Here is a 21896-nt window from a genome sequence, read left to right as displayed (position 1 = left end):
CAACCCCAGCTCCCTCAGCCTCTCCCCATAGGACTTATGCTCCAGGCCCTTCACCAGCCTCGTTGCTCTTCTCTGGACCCACTCCAGCACCTCAATATCTTTCCTGAACTGAGGGGCCCAGAACTGAACACAATACTCAAGGTGTGGCCTCACCAACACAGAGTACAGGGGAAGGATCACTTCCCTGGGCCTGCTAGCCACAATATTCTTGATACAGGCCAGAATTCCATGGGCCTTCTTGGCCACCTGGGCACACTTGGCTCATGTTTAGCTTCCTGTCAATTAGTACCCCCAGGTCCCTTTCTGCCTGGCTGCTCTCCAGCCACTCTGTGCCCAGCCTGTAGCGCTGCATGGGGTTGTTGTGGCCAAAGTGCAGGACCCGGCACTTGGCCTTGTTGAACTTCATCCCACTGGAATCAGCCCATCTCTCAAGTCTATCCAGATCCCTCTGCAGAGCCATCCTGCCTTCCAGCAGGTCGACACTCCCTCCCAACTTGGTGTCATCAGCAAATTTGCTGATGATGGTCTCAATGCCCTAATCTAAATCATCAATAAAGATGTTAAACAGGACTGGACCCAACACAGACCCCTGGGGGACACCACTAGTGACTGGCCGCCAGCTGGATGCAGCTCTGTTCACCAGCAATCTCTGGGCCCGGCTCTCCAGCCAGCTCCTAACCCAGCAGAGAGTACACTTGTCTAAGCCGTAGGCTACTAGCTTTTCCAGGAGTATATTATGGGAGACAGTGTCAAAGGCCTTGCTGAAGTCCAGATAGACCACATCCACAGCCTTCCCCTCATCCACCAGGTGGGTCACCTGATTGTAAAAAGAGATCAGGTTGGTGTCCTAGTTCAGCAGGTGGGACCAGTTATCACTGTGTGGGGCTGATCAAAGGTGTGTATTCTACCCCCTCTATTCATTTCCCAAGGGCAATGGACCATTAGCAGCAGTTGCCCAGGGAGTCATTAGCACCTTCACACCCAGCCTGGGGGGGCGTGGCTGCTAATGGGCCATCAACAGTTCAGAGATACCCCATGACTCCCAGAGTTAATCACCCATTGTGTGAGTCCCTGCCCTGGGGGAAGGACTGGGTGCTCCCTGAGGTTACATAAGGGGTGGGTAAGAAGACCCCAGGACCCACTTGTTGGATCCAGAGGAGCAGCAGGACCTTGACAGGAGGAGAGCACTGCTCTTGACTAGACTATGACTGCCACTCTCGACTAAACTACAGCCATCACCTGCACCAACAGGTTTCTTACTTCCTTTTGCTTTGGACTTGGGGGAACCACACAGGTTTCAGCACCAGGGCTAACAAACCCCTTTGGGTTTGTGCCCCAGGACACTGGGTTATACTGCTGGGTTTTGAGTTGAACGCCATTTCTTGTTGTGCCAGTGTTTTTATGGTAATATCGTTCATTAAATTGTAACTCTGACTTATAATCTCTCTTGTGGTGGGTCCATTTCTCCTGCCGGTTTACCTTTAAACCAGCATAGTTGGTCAGATAGGACCTGCCCCTCCTAAACCCATGCTGGCTGGGTCTAATCCCTTGTCCATCCTGAAGGTGCTGTGTGATTGCACTCAGGATGATCTGCTCCATAACCCTGCCAGGCACCGAGGTCAGGCTGACACGCCTGTAGTTGCCAGGGTCAGCCTTGCAGCCCTTTTTGTGGATTGGGGTGACATTTGCCAACTTCAAATCATCTGGGATCTCCCCAGAGAGCCAGGACTGTTGGAAGATGATGGAGAGTGGCTTGGCAAGCTCTTCTGCCAGCTCCCTCATCACCCTGGGATGGATCCCATCTGGTCCCATAGACTTGTGAGGATCCAGCTGGCTCAGTAAGTCACTATTTCCTCTTGGAATACAGGGGGGTGTTTGGCTTCCTATCTCTGTCTACCAGCTCCAGAGGCCAGGTGTCTTGAGGGCCACCTGTCTTACTGGTAAAAACTGAGGCAAAGTAGGTGTTAAGTACCTCAGCCTTCTCTTCATCTTTGTTAACGATATTTCCCTCCAAGTCCAACAGAGAATGGAGGTTTTCCTTGCCCCTCCTTTTGTTATTAATGTATTTATAGAAGGACTTTTTGTTATCCCTAACTGAATTAGCCAAATTAACTTCAAATTCCACTTCTCTTTCACTGATTTTTTTCTTGCATGACCTAGCTATCTTCATAAATTCTTCATAAGTAGCGAGCCCTTTTTTCCACAGTCCGTAAACTTTCTTTTTATCCCTGATTTCCTTCAGAATCTCCCTATTTAACCAAGCTGGTCATCTTCCCCTCCGGCTGGCCTTTCGGCGCACTGGTATAGCCTGTTGCTGTGCACTCAAAATTTTCTGCTTGAAACATGTCCATCCCTCCTGGACCCCCTTATTCTCAAGGGTTATTTCCCTGGGTATGCTCTGAATTAGTCTTTTGAATAGGCCAAAATCTGCCCTCCGGAATTCCAGTGTAGAGGTTTTAGTGATGGCTCTCCTTGCATCTCTGAGTATTGAAAATTCTATTATTTCATGGTCACTATGCCCCAGGTGGCCTCCAAGCACTACATCTCCCACCAGCCCCTCTCTGTAAACAGTAGGTCTAGCGGGGCCTTATCCCTGGTAGGCTCATTTATTTACCAGCTGATGAAGGAAATTATCCACTATACACTCCAGGAATCTCCTAGACTGCCTCTTTTCTGCAGTATTAAGCTCCCAGCAGATATCTGGCAGGTTAAAGTCACCCACAAGAACAAGGGCTGGAGATTTTGAGACATCTGCCAGCTGCTTGTAGAATAACTTATCTCCTTATCATCCTGGGAAGGCGGTCTGTAACAGACACCCACAAGGGTGTCAGCCTTGTTGTCCTTCCTCCTGATTCTGGTCCACAGGCAGTCAACCTTGTCACTGCTGACCTCAACTTCAGCAGAGACAAGAGACTCTCTAACATATAAAGCCACCCCTCCACCTCTCTTTCCCTGCCTGTCCTTTCTGAAGAGCTTGTAGCCCCCCCACAGCAGCACTCCAATCATGTGAGTCATCTCACCATGTTTCTGTGATTGCAACTATGTCATAGTTTTCCTGTTGCACTATGGCTTCCAGCTCCTCTTGTTTGTTTCTCATACTGCGTGCATTAGTGTACATGCACTTCAGCTGGGCCATTGATTTTACTCTCAACTCAGGCTCTACACCCTTAGGCTTATCTCTGGAGAGTGGTTTCAGTCCCTTCCCCTCTTCAAACCTAGTTTAAAGCCCTCCTAACCAGCCCTGCCAACTTATGGCCTACAGTTCTTTTGCCCTTCCTAGATAGATGAACACCATCTGGTTTGAGGAGACTGGGCAACATGGAGTTTTCCCTATAATCAAAAACCCCAAAATTTTGACGGTAGCACCAGTCCTTGAGACACCTATTGGTAAGTTTGGTTTTCCTAAACCTCTCCTCATTTATCTCCTCATTCATCCCAGCTAGCACAGGAACTGAGGCAATTACTACCTGTGCTCCTGTCCCATGAAGTGATCGGGCCAGTGCCTTAAAATCTTTTTTAATTACCCTGGTACTTTTTTCATTGATGTCATCACTTCCAACCTGGACACCCAAGAGCGGGTAATAGTCTGAGGGTTGAATTAGCTTAGGAAGTCTCTTAGTAATATCCCTTACCCTGGCCCCGGGAAGGCAGCAAACCTCCCTGTGGTATGGGTCTGGCTGACATATAGGACCCTCAGTTTCCCTCAAAAGGGAGTCACCTATTACAACAACCCTTCTCTTTTTCCTCATATCTGTAGTTGTAATCCATCTGGCAGACAGGGGGTAACCAGAAGACCTTGTAGACAGATGTTCCTCCTGACTGTCCTCCATCAGACTTTCTGAGTCCAGGGCCATATACCTGTTTTTTAAGGGCACCCTGGCAGGTGAAAGGGGTCGAGAGGGGGTGTTTTTGCCTCTACGACCAGGCACCTGTTTCCATTCCTCCCCATCCATATGGTCCGTTCTGTCTGCCTGATGGCAGGAGGGGTTGGTCTTCACCACCTCCTGCTGGGCTTCCTTAGGAGTTGAAAGGGTGTGACTCCACTGGTGAATTATCCTTTCACTCTCCCTTATGCTTCTGAGCCTTTCCACCTCTTCCTTTAGCTCTGCCACCAGACACAGCAAATTGTTCACCTGGTCACATCGTATGCAGGTGCTTCTCACACTGTCCTCTGGTAGCAGTTCCAGGCTCAAACAGTCTATGCAGCCAGAGGCCTGAGTGGCTGCATCTTTTTTAGAGGATTCTGTCTGTGTTGACACAGCTCTACTGGTAACAGGAGCAACAGCTTTCATTTTTTTGGAAAGCGTAACTGCCTTTAGTTGTGGGGAAGGGAGAAAAAAAAAGCCCACAACACACCTAGGCTTGTACCCTGCCCGCTCGCCGTTCCGCTTGTGCGAACTGCCGTGCCACGCCCTCACTCATGTGCCACGCTCCTGTTCGCCGCACTTCAGTTCGCTCGGTCTCCCCAGAGATTTTTTTAAAGCCTTCTCAACCCCCTGCTAACGAGCAAGCCACACCTCTGAGTCACCTGATAACAGCTCATTTTTTTATTTGCTAGTTGGCTTCTATTGTACTTTTCTTCCTCTAGTATATTTAAACAAGAACGATTGTCTATTGCATGTAAGTTGCTTCTGATTTTCAGATCCTTAGAAAATAATTCTTACTGACACAGAACTGTTGTGCATAAGACAAGAAATGAAATTTGCTTTTAGGTTTTCTTTTGCGGAGGGTTTCACAAGTCGTCCACATTGCTTTAGTTGTCTGCAAGATGAATGTATTCACAGAGCAGTTCTTATATTGTAAAGGATATTAACAGGTGTAGTCTTTTCTTTGGCATCAGGAATCAATATCTATGGTCTTTCAGATTGCATCGTTTGCCTTAACCTTAGAGCCAGTTATGTTCCTGTGTGCTTTTATGTGTAACATTTCCTTGTATTCATATTAAAAAAGGTGTTCAGCTGTACCTGTGTTATGTTTTGTTAAGAATAGTTTCCAATAAAGGAGAACAAAAAAGTTTTTCTGTGTTGGATGTTTGCTAGGGAGTAACTTTTAACTGACAGGGTCACAGGGCAGGATAGATCGTTGTTTTATTCCTTTGTACTTTCCTTACCAGCTTCATTGTAATGCTATTAAATACATTTTACTATTTGAGGCATGTGAACTGCAAGTTAGATGCATTCGAATGATCATATGAGAAGGGATTGCATGTTGCTCCCAATTACCTGATGTTAAAGGTTCAAAACAAAATAAGGTGGTGGGGGGAGGGGTCATTCAGGGAATTTTTTTCTCACTACCAACAAAGGTTTTGGGAGCTGAAGGGCCAGGACCGAGAACAAAAGGTATGGTTGATGACTCTAGATTCCAACTTAATGGTGTGGGGAGGTTAGGAGAGAGGGAGAGAGGTTTTTCCTGGTGCTGGAGTTCACTTCGTTTGGGGCAGCTGCTGCAACTAGAAGGCACTGTTTTCCTGAGCTGGTGAGCGCACCTGGGAGGGAGCTCCTTCTGGCTCTGCTCTTCCCCCCTTTCCCCCTCCATCTCTGGGTGCCCTGAGCTTCAGAGAGAGAAAGAGAGAGGGTCACGGCTGCTTCTGGATGCGCTGCAGACTTCCTGAAGACCGACTTCAGCTGCAGGGGGGTTGGTAAGAACCACCCCCCCCAACTCCCAGCATTTCCTTTTTTGAACAAAGGACAAGGAGAAAGTCTGCTCTTCCCCACGGAGGGGGTTCCATCTTGCCCTGTGTGACTGCCATTGCGACGTGAGTCATAGGGGGCCAGCACCTCTTCCTGCCTCTTGTCTCTGCCTTGCTGGAAAAAGGACTAGGGAACTGACCTCGCGGCCAGTCAAGGTGTGATGCTGCCACCTGCTGTCCATAAATATAATTGCACCAGAAAGAAACTATCCTGTTTTTGAGGTTGTTTTGGTACGGTGGGGGTAGTTTGCACTGGTCTGTTTATAGTTATATATATATATATGTCGGGCTCAGCCCCCTGGGCTCACACCCCCCATGCTCCTTCCCCCTCTCTGTGTGTTTTTTCCCTGAGGTTTTTCCATGCCATGAAGATACCTTGACGGTTTCCCTGCATCTGAGAGAGTTCTACACCCCTTCCCTGCCCTGCTGCAGCAAATCCCACCACTCCTGAGGTGGCACAGGGCGGCAGGTGTTCCTGAAGCCCATGTGCCCCCTGCTCACAGTCTCTGTATCCCCTGGGATTCCTTCCCCACCCCTGGGGTTCCTTCCCCACCCTGGATGTCCCTGTGTGGTTTATCGAGCCTAATCCTGCCCCCAGATGTGCTGTCCAATCCCCTCCAAACCCCGCCCCTATCGGGACCCTTATAACCAGACCCCGACTGGAAATAAAAGGCTTCCGACATGTTCTCCAATTCTGTGTGTGTCTGAATTACCTCGGGAACGGTCCCCATCGCAGTCCCAAGATATATCTATATAGTAGTTTAGAACAGTTATCCTTTTTCTATACATTTTCTAATTAAAGTTCTTTTAAATTTAATAAGGGATTAAGTGGTTATTGAGGAGGAGTCCCCTTTGTAATCTTGATAGACACTTTGGTTTCCTTTAAACTAGGACACCTGACAATCCTGTCTTAGTTAAGGTAGGTGAAGTAGAGGGTGCCACAGCTTCCTTTAGTTTCCTGCCTTCCTTTTAATTTTGATATAGTCTGCTTTTATGGCTCTATCTTGGTGCTTTTTGCTATGATGTATGTGTTCCTTCCATCTAAAATCAATATTGATAGCAATAACCTTAATTTCTCTTTCCTGCTTTGAATTTAAAAATCAGAAAGTATTTTCCTGGCTATGTACACTAGTTATTTTGCTAAAGGATTCCTATGGAAGGTTTGATCACTCTGTGGAAATTTTTTGTGCCATTTTTGTTTATGAAGAATGTACTAAACTGGCTTTTCTGTTTCAGAAGATTGGCATTTTTTATTATGCTAGTGTATTATGTGCATTGTTTGAGACAGCTACATAAAACCACATTTAGAATCTAGGATGAATTCAAGGCAATATATCGATCAGTTTTTCTAATTGTAATATTTCTAGAGTGTGAGATATTGTTAATCAAGATAATAATTTTAGCTATTTTTACATTCTTTCACAGCCTCATGACTTTGATGAATGCAGATTTGATATTAGTGTAAACGATAGCGTTTGGTACCTCCGAGCTCAGGACCCAGACCACAGACAACAGTGGGTAGATGCAATAGAACAACACAAGGTATGTGTTTTTTCTAATTTCCTTTCTTACTCCCTCATTAGATCTAGTGGTGCTTGCAGAGAGTTGTAAACTTCAGTGTACAGTTATTAAAGTACTCAAGGTATTTCTGACAGAAAAAATTCGCAAGATTGAAGCAGTGTGTTAAATATGTTCCGAAGGAATTGATTTACTTATCTTTTATATACAAGAGTTTAGAGAACTGGGAGCTAACAACTGAATCTTTCTTGAACTCTCTAGCTTGAAAAAGAAAAAGAATGCATTATGTTTGAGTGACTTTTTAATTGTTTTGGCTATCCTCTCTCACTGATTATTGAATTGATTCTTATCTAGATTTCACAGATGTTAAACTTCTTAGTCTTAGAGTCCATTCTCCTAGGTTATCATTTCGTTTTTAGGCTCATCTCTTTGATCGCTCAGCTGCTTTAACTGTATTTGATTACTGGCTTAAGTGCCCTACTGTTCATCAGCCTTCTCCGTGGACAACCCCTTGTTGCGGGGGAGAAGCTTGCGTGCCTTCATGAGGTTGCGTGCTATGCTGGCGGTGGTATGTGCCTCTGGTAGGGTCTCCCATGCCAGACAGGTCTCAGCTGAAGGGTCAGAAAAAGTGTGCCCATGGGCAGGATGGGCTCACTAGCCCCACAATAACCATCCTAGGACAACTCTAACTCGAAACCTGGGCAGATGGAGCTCGCTTAGCCCTGTAAGGCCATCCATCTAAGAGAAGGATTCTCTAAACCTACATCCTGACGTATTCATTGTAAACCTCCAAGCTCATTAGGCCCTGGCAGATGAAGCTTAGGAGTAAAGGGTGGGGCCAGTTCTGCGCACACTGTGCCTCACCTACAAAATCCATTGCGCAGGCACGAAGGGTTCACCCACATTGCAAAGCCCTGTAGCGACAGGCGAGGGTTGAAACAGCAGGTCATAAGAAACACTAGAAGCCGCAGACCCAACTCTGCATGCAGGCAGTTCGGGACATTGGTCGCTTGAGACTGACCCCGGAGATGACAGTCTTGTTGGGCAGCATCCTGAATGACCAAGCAGCCTTTTTTAAGGAGAGCACTGCTTGCTCCACACGGAGAGTGGCCTAGCAAAGGTGGCCTAAGCAAAGCTCATCTCCACCCCTCACCCGGTTAGCTGACTGTGGCCAACCGGCATCTTCTGATGCGGTCAAACAAAGACAAAGAGAGAAAGGCAACACCTGCCTCCTAAGGTGTGTTCAAATTGACACTCGCATGTTGGAACATCAGAACCATGCTTGATACTGGGGATAGTGGACGTCTTGAGCGTCGTTCTGCTCTAATTGCCCACCAACTGTCACGACTCAACATCGACATTGCTGCTTTCAGTGAAGTTTGTTTCATGAGGAAGGCAGCCTTAAAGAACATGGTGCTGGCTACACACTCTAATGGTCAGGCAAACCCAAAACCGAAAGACACCTTTCAGGAGTTCGCTTCATGATTAAAAACTCCATTGCCTCCAAACTTGAAAATCTGCCGACAGGTCATTCCGATCGCATTATGTCCTTATGCCTCTCTCTACACAACAAGCAACATGTTGTTCTTTTTAGCGTATATGCCCCAACTCTCCAAGCTGACCCAGCGGAAAAAGACAAATTCTACACAGACCTGCACTGCCTCACCCAAAAGGTTCCTGCAGATGATAAGATCATAATCCTTGGTGACTTCAACGCCAGAGTAGGTAAGAACTCTGAAGCCTGGAAAGGAGTCCTGGGCAAGCATGGCGTTGGAAACTGCAATGACAATGGACGCCTCCTGCTAGAGTTTTGCGCAGAACGGCAGCTCACCATCACCAACACTATCTTTCAACAGAAAGACAGCCTGAAGACAACCTGGATGCATCCTCGATCCAAGCACTGGCACCTCATTGACTATATATTAGTACAACAGAGAAATGTTGGTGATGTCTGTCATACTCGAGTGATGCCGAGTGCAGAATGTCAAACAGACCACCGCCTTGTGCGCTGCAAACTTAACCTCCACTTCAAGCCCAAACCTAAGAGAGGCGGCATTCCGAGGAGGAGGCTCCAAGTCAGCAATCTTCAAACAGCCACAGTGAGAGACAGCTTCTAGGGAAACCTTCAAACTAGACTTAAAGATAATCACATAGATCCCTCTCCTGAAGCGCTTTGGCAACATATTAAAAGTTGCATCCTGCAGTCCTCTGAAGAGTCCCTAGGGTTCTCCTCCAAGAAAAACAAAGACTGGTTTGATGAGAACAATCAAGAGATCCAGGAATTGCTGAAGAAGAAGAGAACTGCTCACCAAGCACACCTTGCTCAGCCATCTTGCCGTATAAAAAAAGCCGCCTTTCGTCTTGCATGCAGTAAGCTCCAACAGAAACTTTGAGATATCCAGAACAAATGGTGGCTTGACCTAGCAGAAAAGACACAACTATGCGCAGATTTGGGTGACCAAAGAGGAGTCTATGAGGCCCTGAAAGCAGTGTACAAACCCACACACCAGGTTCAAAGCCCCTTACTCAGTGCAGATGGTCAAATGCTTCTAACAGATAAAACCTCCATCCTGAACCGATGGTCTGAGCACTTTCAGACTCTTTTCAGTGCCAACCGTGTAGTCCAAGGCTCAGCAATTCAGCACATTACACAACAACCGGTGAAACCTGAATTGGATGCAGTTCCTACTATGGGAGAGATATACAAGGCCATACAACAGGTGAAAACTGGCAAGGCAGCTGGGCTTGATGGAATTCCACCTGAAATCTGGAAGCATAGAGGTCAAGCACTCCATGCCAAATATCCACGAGCTTGTTGTGCGTTGCTGGGAACAAGGGGAACTACCACCAGATCTCCGTGATGCAGTCATTATCACCCTGTACAAGAAGAAAGGAGAAAAATCAGACTGCTCAAATTACCGAGGTATTACTTTGCTCTCCATTGCTGGTAAAATCCTTGCAAGAATACTTCTGAACAGATTAGTACCCACTATTGCAGAAGATCTTCTACCTGAAAGCCAGTGTGGTTTCAGAGCCAATAGGAGCACCATAGACATGGTGTTTGTTCTCAGACAACTGCAAGAGAAGTGTAGGGAACAGAACAAAGGTCTCTATGTAACCTTCGTTGACCTGACCAAAGCTTTCGACACTGTGAGCAGAAAAGGCCTGTGGCAGATCTTGGAACGTTTAGGATGTCCCCCGAAGTTCCTTAAAATGATCATCCTGCTACATGAGGATCAGCGTGGACAAGTCAGATATGGCGATGCACTCTCTGAGCCCTTTCCCGTAACCAATGATGTGAAACAAGGTTGCGTTCTTGCACCAACTCTAATCACAATCTTCTTCAGCATGATGCTCCAAAGAGCCACAGCAGACCTTGATGAAGAAAACAGCATCTACATCCGATATCGTACTGATGGAAGCCTATTCAACCTAAGGTTACTGAAGGTCCACACCAAGACCCTGAATCACCTTGTCCGTGAGCTGCTTTTTGCTGATGATGCCGCCCTCGTTGCTCACACACAGAGAAGCAGCTCTGCAGCGCTTAACATCCTGCTTTGCAGAGGCTGCTGAGCTTTTTGGGCTGGAAGTTAGCCTGAAGAAGACAGAAGTTCTCTACCAACCTGCACCTCAAGAGGTCTTCCATCATCCTCACATCACCATAGGCAATTCAGAGCTTAAGTCAGTCCAGCAGTTCACCTATCTGGGAAGTATCATTTCCTCAGATGGTAAGATTGACAAAGAGATAGACAACAGGCTAGCAAAGGCATACAGAGCCTTCAGAAACCTCCATAAAAGAGTCTGGTCCAATAAACACCTGAAGAAAAGTACAAAGATTATTGTCTACAGAGCCATTGTACTGTCTACTCTTTTATATGGGTCTGAATCCTGGGTCATCTACCGCCACCACCTGCGGCTTCTCGAACGCTTCCATCAGCGCTGCCTCCGTACAATCCTAAACATCCACTGGTCTGATTACGTGACCAATGTGTCTGTTCTTGAACAGGCAGGGGTCAGCAGTATCGAGGCCATGCTGATGAGAACACAGCTGCGCTGGGCAGGGCACGTCTCCAGGATGGAGGATCACCGCCTTCCAAAGATTGTGCTCTATGGTGAACTCGCCACCGGCTGCCGCAAGAGAGGAGCCCCGAAGAAGAGATACAAGGACTCCCTGAAACAACATCTCAGCCTTGGCCATATTGACTGCCACTAATGGTCCACTCTAGCCTCCAATAGGGATTCATGGAGACACACCATTCACGATGCTGCTGCTTCCTTTGAGAATGCACGGAGAGTCAGTCTTGAGGAGAAAAGACAACGCAGAAAGAACCGTTCCTTGCCAATGTCACCTAGGGAGACATTCCGCTGTGCCTTTTGTGACCAGACCTGCCTATCCCGTATCGGCCTTTTTAGCCACCAGCACGCTTGCAGCAAGCGTGGGTAGCGCCCTTCTCAAATCTTCGTTTGCGAAGCCTAGCCATGATGATGATGAGACCTGTGAGTGTCTGAGATTCACCTGAGGGTGCTCAGTAAGCTGCTCTCCATCATTTATCAGCAGTCCTGGCTTACTGGGAATTGAGTGCACCCTCAGTAAGTTTGCAGACAATGCCAAGTTGGGTGGGAGTGTTGATCTGCTGTAGGGTAGGAAGGCTCTACAGAGGGATCTGGACAGGCTGGATCAATGGGCTGAGGCGAATTGTATGAGATTCAACAAGGCCCAGTGCCTGTAGTGTCTGATTAAGTAAACATTGAAGTTACCAGGAAAACAGTGAAGTTTGGTTTAGATTTGTATTTAAAGGAAATCTAAACAGAAGTGTTTTACAATGCTTTGAGGTCTTGAGACTCATAAAATACTGCCTTGAGGTTTATGCTCATTAAAGACTTCTGAAATTATAGTATTGTATGCCTAAAACTCTTAATTTTTCTTTTAAGAATCTTTTATTCCCTTACCTGCTCTCTTTTCACTTTTCAAGCCTTTGCAAGTCTTAAAGTCTATATAAAGAGCCAAAAGCACTTACTTGAGTATTTGCAAAAAACCTAATCAAAGCTTTGTTATTTGTTTTTTTATAGTTAAAATTAAAATCCAGTGAATTAAGGTATAATCTCTTCACTGTAACACAAGTGCAATGCAACTCAAAACGTGGTCCAGTATACCAAATATGTTACCAAAGTTAGGTATACTTAACACTTGAAGAGTCCTATGTATCCAGTGGGAATGTTTTAATAAAAAGCCTATCCCAATAGATATTGTAAAGGTATGCTTTAAAACAAATAGTAGCAGTAATTGTTAAGAAATTGAGCTTTTAGCACATCTGTCACTACACTTATGCAGCTATTTTTCTAGGAGTCTTGCTCTGTATAAAAGCTTCAAATGCATGATTTATAGCAAAAATTTCTAAATGCATCTTCCCCTATATCACTGCACTCTAGGCTGTCATTAAAAAAACCCTTGTATTTATGCTGTTTCAGATAAGTTACAATATTTTTCTTTTTTGCTAAATTAAGCAATTAACTTAAGATGTGCCTTTTTGGTTTTTCACTCCTTTCTGCTCTCTCTCTCTCTCTTTTTTTCTTTTAAGTTTATGGTTACTTAGCCATTTTCCACCAAGACTTGGAGTACCTTTTTGTGGAGATTTCTTCCCTCGAGGACGAGGGAGAAACAGAACCAGAAGTTTAATGTTTATTTTTGCACTGTTCTCATTTGGTTCTGTTAGCTCCACGTTAGGTTTTCCTGAAGGGGCAGTTAAATGCCTCCCTGACATCCGATCCCGTCAGATCTCGGAAGCTAAGTAGGGTCAGCCCTGGATTAGTACTTGGATGGGAGACCTCCTGGGAAATGCCGGGTGCTGTAGGTTCTAGTCCTGAGGACTTCACTGGCACCATCCAAGCTCGCTCGGCCGTGGCAGATGAACCTCAGGACTTAAACGGTGGGACCAGTTCTGCGCACGCTGAGCCTCACCTAAAATCCACTGCGCAGGCTGGAAGGGCACACCCACGTGGGGACAGCCCTTCCCAAATCTTTGTTCGCGAAGTTTGGCCATACATACATACAAAGGTTTCCCTGAGTGTTTTCCTCCCCACAAGCGGCAATTGCCAGCACTCCCGGTGCGATCTCTGCCCGGCATTGCCGCGGCGACACCGGAGAACCTTGCCGCGCGTGCGCGGAGAGTGGCCGGTACCAGGAATACCCCAACCTGGGGAGCCCTCCCCCGCCCGCAAGTGCGGGCGGGGACGGCCGGCGGCGGCAGCCGCCAGGAGAGTGCCCCCAGTCCCTGCGGGGCTGGCGCACATGCGGCAGTAGCGGCGCCATGAGGCGCCACGGCACATACGGGTGCAGTGCGAAAGCAGCACGATCCCTAGCGAAACCGGCATAAGCGGCGGACCCCCTGGGGCACCCGCTGGCAAGCTGCCGTGTGCCGGGAGAAGTGGCGCGGCTCCTGGCGGGCGGCAGGGCAGGGCAGCTATGTGCCAGAACCACAATATTTGCAGCCGGCCGGCAGAGGCAAGCTGTAGCGGCCACGCGGGCGGAAAGTCGTCTATTTCTTCTGCCTGTTCTAAACTACCATTGGTCCTCCGGACCGCCTGCCTCCGCCCCCTTGAGCCTATCCTTGTCTAGTTCCCTGAATCCAACGCTCAGATGCCTTGTTATTGGTTGTTTTAAGTTATTGACTGTTGTGTTCTCTAATCCCTTCCAAACCACGCCCCTACCCAAGCCCTTAAAAAATACCACCGCAACCGGAAATAAAGTGCTTATGAGTGAACCACCGGGTGTGCGTGTGTGCGTGGGTGTGGTGCTTGAGAGCCGCCTCCAATTTCGGTCCTTGAGACCTTTTTCTAACTATAATTGCATTTTTTGATCATTTCCTTTTTTCTACTTTGCTTCTACTTTTGATACTCATCCTGTTTCTCTTTCTTCTGTTTCCTCAATGCTTTGTTATCTTATACCTCATTCTTTAAGTGGGACAGATAGAAACTGACTCTCGGTTCCTTTTTACTTATTTTTGGTGGGTAATTTCATTAAGTCGCATTCATTCAGGAATTATGTTAACAAATCTGGAACTCACATTTTTCTTTTAAGTCATACTTTAATTTTTCCAAAACTGTATTTCTCTGCCACTGCTCCTTTGTAACCCAAACATACATGCTTTGTCCTGCATGCTTGCAATATTGTCTAAATTCCCCTGTTTTAACTAATTTCAACTGTGTCCTTTCTCCTTTCTTTTAATAGTCTTTAAGTTCATTTGCATCTTAATTTAGCAGCACTTTGTCACCTTCCCAAAGCCAATGCCATTTTCAAATTTTCTACAGAAGTCGAACAGCTAGAATTTCATTGTTGCTTCTTGCTTGTTCCATATCATATGTTCTGTCTCCCCTTCTCCCTGCCCCATCTGAATTTCTCTGCCACTACAGTATTTCTTATTCTGTCAAAGATCCTTTACAGTATTCTCTGTCTACTTGATCAAATTCATCTATTAAGAGTATTTCAGACGTTACTCTGAACCATCTGTTTCTTTGTCATAGAAATTTTACAACTGGCTCATGTTGACAGAGAGGAGAGGTGAGGATGTATAGTATAAAATTATAAGTAATTCTTTATTCATGATCATGAGGTGTTCCATTCAAATTTGAGTACATCAAATGGGATTTTACACATGGCTCTTATACCTTTCAAGTGTTCAGATACAACGTGATTTGACCAATCACTACTTAACACACATATTACTGTTTTGCAATGCAACTATAATTCTATGACATCATCATCCATTGTGGATGAAGTCTGGGCTGCTGACAGCCTCGGCCTTGAGTGGATTTAGCTGTGGCATGAGAAAGCAGAGAAGAAAAACACCTGAAAAATAACAAGATGTGTTTTGAGAATTGCCAGCACAAAGAGAGAAATGAGAAGATGTGTTTTGAGAACTGCCAACACAGAGAGAGATATCAGTCACCTATCAGAACTTGAGCCAAGACTCGTGAACAAAGACTCTTAGCCAATTAAAAAATATATATGTGCATGTGGACAGTAGACAGAGACTATAAAGAGTTAAGGCTTCTGTTAAGGGGGGCTCTTTGGGCTTTTGGGCCTCTGGGCTTGCTTGCTTGCTACTTGTAGTTTAATTGTTAATAAAGTTGTTATTTTGCTGGCAGTTGGAGTAAGCCTCTTAATACCGACCAGCACAATCCATCTGATTTTTTTCTTGATTGAGATGTGTCTGGAGTGGGTCTTACTACAGTTACTTGTCTATGATGCCAGATAATGGGAGGGTTTCACAGAGGTGTTAGAGTGGCTAGGATGCTGGCTATATCTCAGTAGGCCGGGTATACCCTTTATTCTTCAGTGCGGGTTCTGTTCTTGCAATGAGCTGGCGTCCTTTAGTCATGCTTACTTAACCATGACTATACAGCATACAATGTTAACTATATATCTTAAGAATCATAGAATGGTTTGGTTTGCAAGAGACCTTAAAGATCATTTAGTTCCAACCCTCCTGCCATGAGCAGGGATACCTTTCACTAGACCAGGTTGCTCAGAGCCCCATCCAATCTGGCCTTGAACACTTCTAAGGATGGGAAATCCACAACTTCTCTGGGCAACCTGTACCAGCGCCTCACCACCCTCACAGTAAAAAATTTCTTCCTATTGCCTAGTCTAAACCTGCCCTCTGTCAATTTAAAGCCATTCCCCCTTGTTCTATCACTACATACCCCTGTAAAAAGTCCCTCTCCCACCTTCTTGTAGATCCTCTTCAGGTACTGAAAGGCCACGGTAAACTCACCCTGGAGCCTTTTCTTCTCCGTGCTGAATAACCTCAACTCTCCAAGCCTTTCCTAATAGGGGAGGTGTTCGATCCCTTTAATCATCTTCATGGCCCTCCTCTGGACTCAGTCCAACAGATTCACAGATTCACAGACTGTTCTGAGTTGGAAGGGACCCACAAGGATCATCGAGTCCAACTCTTAAGTCAATGGCCCACACAGGGGATTGAACCCATGACCTTGGCATTATTACAACCAAGTTTGAACCAACTGAGCTAATCCCAGGTCAATGTCTTTCCTGTGCTGAGGGCCCCAGAGCTAAATGCAACACTCCAGGTGGGGTCTCACAAGAGTGGAGTAGAGGGGCAGAATCACCTCCCTCGACTTGCTGGCCACACTGTTTTTCATGCAGCCCAGGATACAATTGGCTTTCTGGGCTGCAAGCACACATTGCTGGCTCATGTCCAGCCTCTTATCCACTGATATCCCCTATGTCCTTCTCAGCAGGGCTGCTCTCGATCCATTTGTCCCCTAGCCTGTATTGGTACCAGGGGTCGCCTGGTGCAGCTGAGTAGCCTAGGTGTAGCACCTTGCACTTGGCCTTGTTAAGTCTCATGAGGTTCCCATAGGCCCACTTCTCAAGCTTGTCCAGGTTCCTCTGGATGGCATCCTGTCCTTCAGGAGTGTCAACCACACCACTCAGGTGGGCGTTGTCTGCAAACTTGCTGAGAGTGCGCTCAATCCCTTTGTCTATGCCATTGATAAAGACATTGAATAACGCTGGTCCCAATACAGACCCCTGAGGGACACCATTTGTCACTGATGTCCATCGGGACTCTGAGCCGTTGACCACTACCCTCTGGATGTGGCCATCCAACCAATTCCTTATCCACCGAACAGTCCACCTATCAAATCCTTGTCTCTTCAATTTCAAGAGAATGTTGTGGGGGACCATGTCAAAGGCCTTTACAGAAGTCCATATAAATGATATCTGTAGCTTTTCCTTTGTCCACTGATATAGTCACTCCATCATAGAAGGCCACTGGGATGGTCAGGCAGGACTTGCCCTTGGTGAAGTCATGCTGGCTGTCTTGAATCACCTCCCTGTCCTTCATGTGCCTTAGCATAGCTTCTAGGAGGATCTGTTCCAGGATCTTCACAGGCACAGAGGTGAGGCTGACAGGTCTAGTTCCCAGGGTCCTCCTGGGATGAAGAAAGTTCATAGAAATTAATACTATGAAGACTGGTACAATAGTCAGGGAATGAGATTTTCCAACACTGTCCTACATTCTCTTTCAGGGTTTTTCTTCTCCTTTGCCATGCATGGGCCATTTTATGTTAACCTTTAGGAAAATATTTTTCTTACAGTTCCTCAGTATCTGCTTCTGTTTCAATTGTGAGGACATTTGTTAAACTTAATATTTGTAGATATTTTTCATTCTATTTTAATCAATAGATGTTTTCCAATTTTTTCATTATTTAATTTGTTACTCTTTTGGAGTTGTAGATAATTATTTTTTTCCAGATCAACATGATAACAAAAAAAAAAAAGATTCATAGTAACTTTACAGCTACATCCACATCTTAAACTTGCAAACACAATCTGAGTTATTAAGCCCTTGCTGCTTCCTGACAAGAAACAAATGGGTTAGTTTAGAGGAGATGATATTAAACTTGCTTTCATTATTTCTTTTTTTATTAAAAGCCTCAGCACTTTACTTTTGTGTGTGGTTTGGTTTTTAGACTGAATCTGGCTATGCATCAGAGTCAAGTTTGCGACGCCATGGCTCCATGGTGTCTCTTGTTTCTGGAGCAAGTGGATACTCTGCAACATCTACCTCTTCATTCAAGGTTAGTGAATAACATTTTCTTAGTATTGGTGTGTAAATAACACACACAACTGAAAAGTAAATAAGCTATATGAAGACTTATCACAAAATTATAGGAAAAAACCCCAACAAATCTTTGGTTTATTATAAGTGTTAGTAATTCAGCATGTGATGATGAACAGATCATACAGGAAACTTTTTCATGCCTCTATGCAGTTGTCCCTCTTAAACTATGGTGTCATTTTCAACTGGCAAGGAAATCAAACCTGTGGGAGAATTTATTAGCCTTTCTTAGCGTACTTCTGAGAATATCAGGACTTCTAAATGAAAGGAAATGCTGATTCTGTGACCTCACAAATTTGCTTAATACTGATTGACAAATGACAGCTTTCTTTGTTTCATGTGTATAAATATTTAACATTTGAAATTGAATGGACTGTACTTCTGGGAGAGCAGAAGAGGAGCAGCACAAGAAAGAGGGGAGTAAAGATTAGAACAAAGATCTTGAACTGACTGTTTTCAGGCAAATAGGTGTAAACCTGGTAGTATGTAAGACTGTGTTTTTAATAAGCTTTTATTGAATGCTCTAAAGTAGCAGATGCAGTCTAGAGGAAAAATTGAGACCAGTGGACAAAATGAGTAAGAAACACTTTTATACAGTTTCTTATGTTGTTTTAACATTAACAGTATTTCATAGTTGCTGCTATCTGAAATTTCTTTGTTGTACTTAAAGGATTTATTCTTCATAATTGCAGAAATACCTTTTTTTGGCATTGAACTATTTCTGAGTCTGTAGAAGCATTTGAGCCTTTTTCACTTGTATTTTCAGAAGGGCCATAGCTTACGTGAGAAGCTTGCAGAAATGGAAACCTTTAGAGACATCTTGTGTAGACAAGTTGATACTTTACAGAAATACTTTGATGCCTGTGCAGATGCAGTTTCCAAAGATGAACTCCAGAGGGATAAAGGTAAAACTGTAATTGAAAATTCTTATCTCCATAGAATTTAGCTTTTTACACAGTAATAGCCATTGAAATAATTACTATAGCATTTGATACCATATAAATGAAATATGTATATTAAATTTACTCTTTACTAGTGGGATCAATCATACATATTTCTGCATAAACAGTGTTAACTATTTTCACTTCAGAATTTGGATTCCCACAAAAATCTGCTTAACTTAAATATTAACTCCTAGCTATCAACTGTATAAATGTTCTTTTAAGAATTTGATATTATAGAACTAATTGTTTACCCCATAAGATGAATTAAAGTTAGTTTACCACTGTGTTTCTGTCATGGTTTAACCCCAGCTGGCAACCAAATACCATGCATCTGCTTGCTCGCTTACCCTTCCCCCACAATGGTATGGGGAGGAGAATCAGGAAAGAAAAGAAAATACAACTCATGGGTTGAGATAAGAACAGTTTATTTGAAACAAAGTAAAAGGTAATAATAGTAATTGTAATAAGAAGGAGAGGGAGAGAGTGAGATAAAATCCAAGAAATACAAGTGATGCACAATAGAATTGCTCACCACCTGCTGAACAATGCCCAGCCCATTTCCAAGCTGCATTCATCCCCCACTTCTAGGTAACTCCCCCCAGTTTATATACTGAGCATAACATTCTATGGTATGGAATATCCCTTTGACCAGTTCAGATCAGCTGTCTGAGCTATGCTCCCTTCCAGCTTTTTGTGCACCTCCTCACTGGCAGAGCATGAGACACTGAAAAGTCCTTGACTTAGGATAAGCACTTCTTAGCAACAACCAAAACATCAGGGTGTTATCAATGTTATTCTCACACTGAATCCAAAACACAGCACTGTAGCAGCTACTGAGAAGAAAATGAGCTCTATGCCAGCCAAAACCATGACAGTCTCTTATCTTTATTTTGAAAAACAATAGCATATTAGCTTTGACAGGAACAATGCATTCTTTAAAAAAGTTCTGACATAATGAATGCTCCTGAGATGTATTGGCTGTAGCTAGAGCACTGAGTGTGCACTTGAAGTCCTAGTAGATTCAGGTGTGGATGTCTGCATTTCTCTGAATTGTTCTTCCCAGAGCACAGCTTCTTGTTGTATCCATGCACTCTCCTGAGGCATTTATATTCATTCCCACATTTGTTCTGGCAGCCTGAAACTTTTGATAGTGAGAAAATGATAGATAAGTACCATTCCACTTCTTTGAGAACTTTCTAGTGAAGAGTAGATAGTTGCTCCATTGTGGCTCCCTGCTTATCCAGTTGTAACAACAAGATAATGTTCTTCTTACCATCAAGTCAAGTACTAAATTTTGATACTGAGCAAATGTTAGTCTCCTGATGGTTTCTGACAGTAATGTTGATAGTGGTCAAAAAAAAAAAAAGGGGAGGGTGTGTGTCATGACTTTTATAGGAAAAAAATCTTAAATGCTGCTTAGCCATGAAGATGCTCTTAATTCTTTCTTGCACACTAAAGAATTGGGAAAGCTTTGTCACTCCCATAACACACACTTTCTCACATTTAGTGGTAGAAGATGATGACGATGATTTCCTTGTGATGCGTTCTGATGCGGATTTTTTACAGAACAGTACCAGCAGTAAGGAAAAATGTAAGTGTGTCAACTTTTTCACTGAAAATTCATATGAATGGTATAAGTCTGATACAAGATGGGTATTTATGTTCTTTTCTAAGCATAAAATTTCAAGAATAGTTATTTGAATGTATGTGACAGGAAGTTTTTATTCATGTTAAGATAATCATGAAAAGCTGCCAAGGAATTATAATCTGAGTTATTCTTAATTCACACAAATATTAATACAAGACTGTCAAGCTGGAATTTCCTATTCTGTGTCCAAAGACATTTCCACTACAAAATTCTGTTGAAACAACTGCATCATTTGTAAATTGGGAACTGAGATTTGTAACAGGCAATTGCAGTTTTTCTTGCAAGTATTATCTGCTTTAGAAGTGTGGTGAAGCACAATGCTTTTCCAGTTAGGTGTGCCTCATTATGGTTTTTCTAAGTTCTATGGCTATGTAATGATTAAGTCAACACTGTTACTGAATCTCACTCATCGTACTTTAAGCACTTTTTAAAATTGTATTTTTCAATGTTATGCTGAACAGAACTATGATTTTTATTCTTAAATGCTCTGGTTCTAGTAATTTTACTTACTCCATCCATTCAGAAAATGTGAACTCCTCACGCAAGTCTTGATTTTTTTAGAAATCAGATATTTCTGGCCTGCCAGAAGTTGTGTATCCATTTAAAAAATCTATTTATATTCTTCTTATACTTTCTCTTGTTTCCTGACTAAAATTATTTCCATATTTGAATTCTATAATTTTGACAATTCAGTATTTGTTAGACTTTGATTCACAAAACTTTGAAGCAGTACAGTTTCAAATCTGATGTAATCTCCAAAAGAAGTACCAAAAGCATTTTTAAAATTGTAGACACTTTCTTCAAGAATCTGAAAAATATATATGCAAAATAAGCCTTTTCTGTCTTCTGTTTTCTTTTATCTGGCTCTATTTCCCCGTGTGTTGCATGTTTCCTTGCTGTATTTAAGTTCTCTTTCTAGATTATTGCCGAAACTCTTACAAGGAAAGGAATTGGAAGGAGTTTCAGTATACTTCCAGAGAATTAATCATATGAATGGGGTTTTTTTCAATTATCTAAAGCGCATGCTCTGCTAAGGATTAATTGTAGTGCTTATTTCAGAGGTTAAGTAGTGTATAACTCTGAAGTTTTGAATAAATCTTTCTTGCCTCTTATCAGCAAAGATAAGCAAGCTTGCAACACTCACCTGTAAGCAACTCCACAGTTCCACTAACCCTATTTTATATATAAAAGTATACATTTTTGAGGACTGTTAAATCAAAACAAACTTCAGAAAACTGAAAAACCCCTTCTTTAAAAAATGTTAAGTGACAATTTAATTTCACTGCATGATTCATTTTAAAAAAGCTGTCTTTGTCAAACAATTTTTGTAGAATGATGTAGGAGTTTTAGCTTAATTTACCTTTAGAACATTTCTTCATATCTAAGTTCTTCGGCTGTATCCACTATATATACACATTGGTTATGTGGAATGTCATTAGGAAAATCTGTAT

General features: G+C 43.8%; 1 protein-coding gene across 8 annotated transcripts in view; it reads left to right on the top strand.

Annotated features, from left to right (window-relative positions):
* Nucleotides 1–21896, top strand: part of LOC139683015 (ceramide transfer protein-like) — a 165632-nt gene that overhangs the window by 52837 nt on the left and 90899 nt on the right. For all 8 annotated transcript variants that reach the window (XM_071577721.1, XM_071577720.1, XM_071577717.1 and 5 more), the window contains 4 exons: nucleotides 7115–7231; nucleotides 17705–17812; nucleotides 18620–18758; nucleotides 20305–20388. In XM_071577721.1, the coding sequence (XP_071433822.1) occupies nucleotides 7115–7231; nucleotides 17705–17812; nucleotides 18620–18758; nucleotides 20305–20388 (448 nt within the window). The remainder of the gene's footprint in view (nucleotides 1–7114; nucleotides 7232–17704; nucleotides 17813–18619; nucleotides 18759–20304; nucleotides 20389–21896) is intronic.

This window comes from Pithys albifrons, chromosome 26 (assembly GCF_047495875.1).
Source record: "Pithys albifrons albifrons isolate INPA30051 chromosome 26, PitAlb_v1, whole genome shotgun sequence".
In the NCBI taxonomy this organism is placed as follows: Eukaryota; Metazoa; Chordata; class Aves; order Passeriformes; family Thamnophilidae; genus Pithys; species Pithys albifrons.
Note: the sequence above shows the minus strand (reverse complement) of the source record. Positions and strands in the feature narration are given on the sequence as shown.